Genomic DNA, 5,981 nt, shown 5'->3' on the forward strand with positions numbered 1-5,981 from the left:
ACAGAGTGTCGTTCCTGTGCTAATCACATATGTGTCAGTCAGTATGTCGTATCGTTGTGACATTTCTACCTACTTTTCTATTTCCTCACAGAGTGTCGGTTCTATGAGTTTGAATGTGCTAATCACATATGTGTCAGTCAGTATGTCGTATCGTTGTGACATATCTACCTAATTTTCTATTTTCTCACAGAGTGTCGGTCCTATGAGTTTGAATGTGCTAATCACATATGTGTCAGTCAGTATGTCGTATCGTTGTGACATTTCTACCTACTTTTCTATTTTCTCACAGAGTGTCGTTCCTATGAGTTTGAATGTACTAATCACATATGTGTCAGTCAGTATGTCGTATCGTTGTGACATTTCTAACTACTTTTCTTTTTCCTCACAGAGTGTCGTTCCTGTCCTAATCACATATGTGTCAGTCAGTATGTCGTATCGTTGTGACATATCTACCTACTTTTCTATTTTCTCACAGAGTGTTGGTCCTATGAGTTTGAATGTGCTAATCACATATGTGTCAGTCAGTATGTCGTATCGTTGTGACATTTCTACCTACTTTTCTATTTTCTCACAGAGTGTCGTTCCTATGAGTTTGAATGTGCTAATCACATATGTGTCAGTCAGTATGTCGTATCGTTGTGACATATCTACCTACTTTTCTATTTTCTCACAGAGTGTCGTTCCTATGAGTTTGAATGTGCAAATCACATGTGTGTCAGTCAGTATGTCGTATCGTTGTGACATTTCTACCTACTTTTCTATTTTCTCACAGAGTGTCGTTCCTATGAGTTTGAATGTGCTAATCACATGTGTGTCAGTCAGTATGTCGTATCGTTGTGACATTTCTACCTACTTTTCTATTTTCTCACAGAGTGTCGTTCCTATGAGTTTGAATGTGCAAATCACATGTGTGTCAGTATGTCGTATCGATGTGACAATTACAACGACTGTGGTTGTATTGCTGACTGTGACGAAGATGGTTGTGGGAGCTTGAGCATCGGTAAGTATCACTGACCATGTGTTACGGGCAGCAGCGTGGCTCAGCGGCACGGTCTTTGCTTCGGACACCGGAAAGTACCGAGTTCGATCATTCGCCGCTGCGTTGTGTGGCTTTGAGCAAGTCATCTCGCCCAAACTCAATGTGCGGCGCTGCACTGGGGCGGCTGACGCCTGGGTTATTCCAGTCTCCCCTTGGATTAGATCCTAGAGAAAAATTTCCCCTATGGAATAAATGAAGGGATTTTATTTTTTTAATACTACTTAGGAAAGACAAAAATAAACAAGCACGAGCATTACCTTACCTTACCGGGGGTTCTTCTCTTAGAGGTTTGATGCCATGATCTTCCACAATTCTCTGTCTAGCGCCATCTCTGAGCAGTCCTTCATCGTGCTCCCAGTCATGTCTTTTCTATTTCCCAACCAGCTCTTTCGTTGTCTCCCTTCTCCCTCTTTTCCCCACTAATCTTTCCTTCAAGTATGGACTTCTGGAGACTGTTGTGTGTGGCGTCGTATGTGGCCATAGTAAGCCAACTTTGTGCTTTACAGTCACCGGAAGTACTTTCTTTCTTATATTTGTCCGGCTATGTAGTATTGTGGTATGGCACTCGCTTTCGGATCGGAAGATCCTGGGTTCGAGCCTCGCTCGTTGCATAGTTGATTCTTTGGAAAAGACACTTTACTCACATTCTCTCAATGTACTCGGGTGTAAAATGAGTACCTGGCCGTGAAACTTTATAATATGATCGAAAAAATTGTGTGATAACTAGTCACCCATATGGCGGTATGAAAACAATAACAATGATCAGATAACGGTCGAATTCATTCATTTTATTGTTTATAAACAACCAACCATGTTTGTCCGAGCACATGGGAAGGTGTGTCTCAAATTCTAAGTTTTGATTGGTCAAAAATCTAATGGTTAATTCCATCGATGGCATTTGGTATGATGCGTGGCTCAGCGGTGCGATCTTTGCTTCGTACCCGAAAGGCGCCGAGTTCGATAGCCCGCCGCTGCGCTGTATGGCTTTGAGTAATTCACCTCTCCCTGGCTCAATTTCCCGGGCTGCACTGCGGCTGACCCCCAGGTTATTCCAATTTTCCCTTGGAATAGACCCTTGAGTCAAATTTTCCCTATGGGATGAATAAAGGGAATGTTTTAAATGTTCACTAGTTCTATACATAGTATGACGTTGACGTCACTCGGGTCTTTGTTATTTGTTTATTTTTTTTAGACATCCGCCTTTATGAGCAATTCTCACTAACCTGTATAGATAGAATGCGCTTGGCCAAGGAGTTCACAACATTGCCATCCGGAAGTATAACGGACCAACACGCAAACTCTGTGTAACCATGAACTTTTATAGTCTGGTTAATACAGTTTAGTGAGAACAACTCACAAACGCGGATGGCAAAAACAATAACAAAGGCCTGAGTGATGTCATCTTCGAACTATCTATAGATAGAATGCGCTTGGCCAAGGAGTTCACAACATTGCCATCCGGAAGTATAACGGACCAACACACAAACTATGTGTAACCATGAACTTTTATAGTCTGGTTAATACAGTTTTGTGAGAACAACTCACAAACGCGGATGGCAAAAACAATAACAAAGGCCTGAGTGAAGTCATCTGCATACTATCTATTAACCAGACTATAAACGTTTAAGGGTTGACATAGTTTTGTGTGTTGGTCCGTTATACTTCCGGATTATAATGTTGTGAGCTTCTCAGACAAGCGCATATTATCTACACGCTTAATCAACCGTACCATCATAGCAATCTATGTGGTCTCTTCAATGTTTATGAACGAATCTGATGAACAAATCACACACTCGTGGTCGAAAAAACAATAACAAATAGCAGAGTGATGTCAACTTCCTTCTTTCTTTTATTTGTAAACAACCAGCTATATATATGTATATATATATATATATATATATATATATATATATATATATATATATATATATATATATATATATGTCCGAACGAGCTTGAGGGTGTGTCACAAATCCCACGTTTTGATTGGTCAAAAATTAATTAAGGATATCAGGTTTGCCTTGGATACAGTAATTCTAGTTAGATGTGATGGTTCAAATATTCTTAATAAATATAAGTTCTCCTCCTCCTCTTCCTCCACTATCACCCCTCCTCTTCCTCCCCATCCTCCGCCTCCTCCTGTCCTCTTCCTCCTCCTCCTCCCCTCCTTCCTCCTCCTCAAATGTCCTTTATTTACATCTTTCCGCAGACATGGCCATCCAATATCGATATCCGTAATCGTAGGTGTCGCTGTCTTCCTTTGTATTTGTATCAATTTTCGATTCTTTATTCACATCTCTCCGCAGACATGGCCACCCAAGTATCGATATCCGTAATCGTAGGTGTCGCTGTCTTCCTTTGCATTTGTCTCATGGCCTACCTCATCGAGAGCAAGAATAGCTGGAATACTCATAAAAAGAAAATTGTGAGTATCCCATAATTCTTTTCTTTTCCTTTCAGACTCTCGATTTTTTTTTTTTCATTGCGTTACTTTGTTATTTTTATTCTTACAGGTCACCTCGGGCGAAGTTTTTTAAATTTTTTTTATAAAGTCAATTTATATGACAGCCAAGTGGTTATAGTTAGCTAACGTCATTTTTATTGTTAAAATAAAATGTCAATTTTTTTTGGGTGAATTCAATATGAATTTAAATCAAGTTATGTCAACTTTTTTCTGTGAGATACGCAGCGATATTGTTTTTAAAAGGCAGTGCAGCATTTGTCAAGAACACAAACCGTGCTGTTCCACTAATGAACGTTTTTAAAAAGGCAGTGCAGCATTTGTCAAGAACACAAACCGTGCTGTTCCACTAATGCACGTTTTTAAAAAAGGCACTGCAGCATTTGTCAACAACATAACCCGTGCTATTCCACTAATGAACGGTTTTAAAAAGGCAGTGCAGCATTTGTCAACAACACAAACCGTGCTGTTCCACTAATGAACGTTTAAAAAAAAAAAGAAAGTGCAGCATTTATTGTTAACAACACAAATCATTGTTGTTCTACTAATAGTTAAAGCAACAGAAATAATTAACCGATACAATAAAATGTGCAGGATTTTTTTGGTTTTTGTTTTATTTTATTTGTTGTTGTTGTTGTTTTTGTTTTTTTGTTTTGTGTTTCTCAATTTTATTAAAAATGTATTGACACGTCGCCATTCCCTTGGACGACAGTTTGTTTTGTTGTTGGAATCAAGAAGAATATGATAAGGCTTTTTTTATTGTGTTGGGTTTTTGTTTTTGTTTTTTTCTTGTTTTTTTTGTTTGTTTTGGGGTTGTTCTTTTTTTTTTTTGGTAGGGGGTTTGTTGTTGTTGTTTTGTTTTGTTTTTGTTTTGGGTTGGTTTTCCTGTATTGCTTGTTTCATTTTTTTTTGTCTCATTTGTTTGTTGTCTTTTTGTTTTTTGTTTTGTTTTGTTTTGTTTTTGTTTTTTGTTGTTTTCTTCTTTTTTTTTTTTTTTTTTTGGTCTTTTTTAAAATTAGCTCATATTTTTTTTTAATCTTAATCTATATATTTCTTGTCCTATTTTTTTTTTTTCGACTATGGATCTCATGACAATAAATAAACATGAACCATTTGAATCCAGAATGAAAACATCCATGGAAGATGTAATCTTCTAGTAAGACAACACACTGATGGAAATTGACACATCGGGTGGTCTCTCTATCAATGTACATTGGGTTTTGCGCTGAAACGAGGACAAATATATGACGATAAAAAAAATCATAAGAAATAAATCAATATGGAACATACCAATCGAAACTTCCGGAATACAAATTTGTGGCAGATGTTTTTCCATTGATACTTTCTAGCTAAAGCGCATAATTCAGATTTATTTAAATGTCAAATATAGATTAAATTTGCATTATGAAAATCATGAATTAAGGATTGATAATCATAAAATAACCATGTCTACATTCTAACATGGAATTCACCGACTACTACAGTTGTGTTTTGTAGCCAAATGTACAAAATCACAGATAAAACAATCTGACAACTCTTATTAAAAAGTCAAGCGACTCGTATGGCCGTATACTTCGTTTTGTATTCTATCTTCCCCCAAGATTTTAACTCCTTTTCAATGTTAAAAGATTGGTACATTGAGAATAGGGGCGGGGGGTGCGGAACGAAATCTCTCATCCGTGTTTTGTTTTACTTAAGTTTTCATTCTCCCTGCACTGAGTTTAGTTTTGGTTTCTGTAACTTCCATCACAAGCACGCACTTCAAATTTCTATTTGTAAACCCATGGTAAATGAATACAGATATAGATGGAACGAAATTGACGTCGCTCGGGTCTTTGTTATTGTTCTGTTTTTGCTTTTGTGTTGTTTTTGTTTTTTTTGTTTTGTTTTTGTTTTTTTTTTTTTGTTTTTTTTTTGTTTGTTTTTTTTTTTTTTTGTTTTTTTTTTTTTTTTTTTTTTGTTTTGTTTTTTGTTTTTTTTTTTTTTGGGGGGGGGGGGGGGGGGGGGTGCCAACCAAGATTATAGTAATTATCTGTAAACTATATTTCCGGATAGCAATGTTGTGAGTTTCTTAACTTGTAAGCGCACAGCATCTATCTGGCAACATTGCCATCCGAAAATATAACGGACCAGCACAAAAAAATATATGTAACCTTGATGGTTTATAGTCTGGTTAAGGGCTAACCCACACCGGAGACTGACTCCGACAACCTGGCACTGCCGTCCTCTGCCGTCTTCCGGAAAAGACGTCAGGCACGGACAAAATGCTAAGAATAAAGAGAAGAGCCGCTAGACCTACCCATACCAAGCACTCGACGTCCTCTGTCGTTTTAGGGGGTTTTTCGAGCTTATCCGGAAGACGGCAGAGAACGGCAGTGCCGGGTCATCGAAGTCAGTCTCCGGTGTGGGTTAGCCCTTAACCATCAAGGGTACACATAATTTTTGTGCTGGTCCGTTATATTTCCGGTGAAGGTTAGCCCC

The 5,981-nt window shown here is 37.9% G+C and overlaps 1 protein-coding gene across 2 annotated transcripts in view; it reads left to right on the forward strand.

Moving 5' to 3' along the window:
* Positions 1-5,981, forward strand: part of LOC144967521 (uncharacterized) — a 189,426-nt gene that overhangs the window by 143,556 nt on the left and 39,889 nt on the right. For both annotated transcript variants that reach the window (XM_078904898.1, XM_078904897.1), the window contains exons 7-8: positions 872-1,000; positions 3,346-3,464. In XM_078904898.1, the coding sequence (XP_078761024.1) occupies positions 872-1,000; positions 3,346-3,464 (248 nt within the window). The remainder of the gene's footprint in view (positions 1-871; positions 1,001-3,345; positions 3,465-5,981) is intronic.

This window comes from Berghia stephanieae, chromosome 3, assembly GCF_034508935.2.
Source record: "Berghia stephanieae isolate SIO BIC M18660-M18661 chromosome 3, UCSD_Bste_1.3, whole genome shotgun sequence".
NCBI classification, from domain to species: domain Eukaryota; kingdom Metazoa; phylum Mollusca; class Gastropoda; order Nudibranchia; family Aeolidiidae; genus Berghia; species Berghia stephanieae.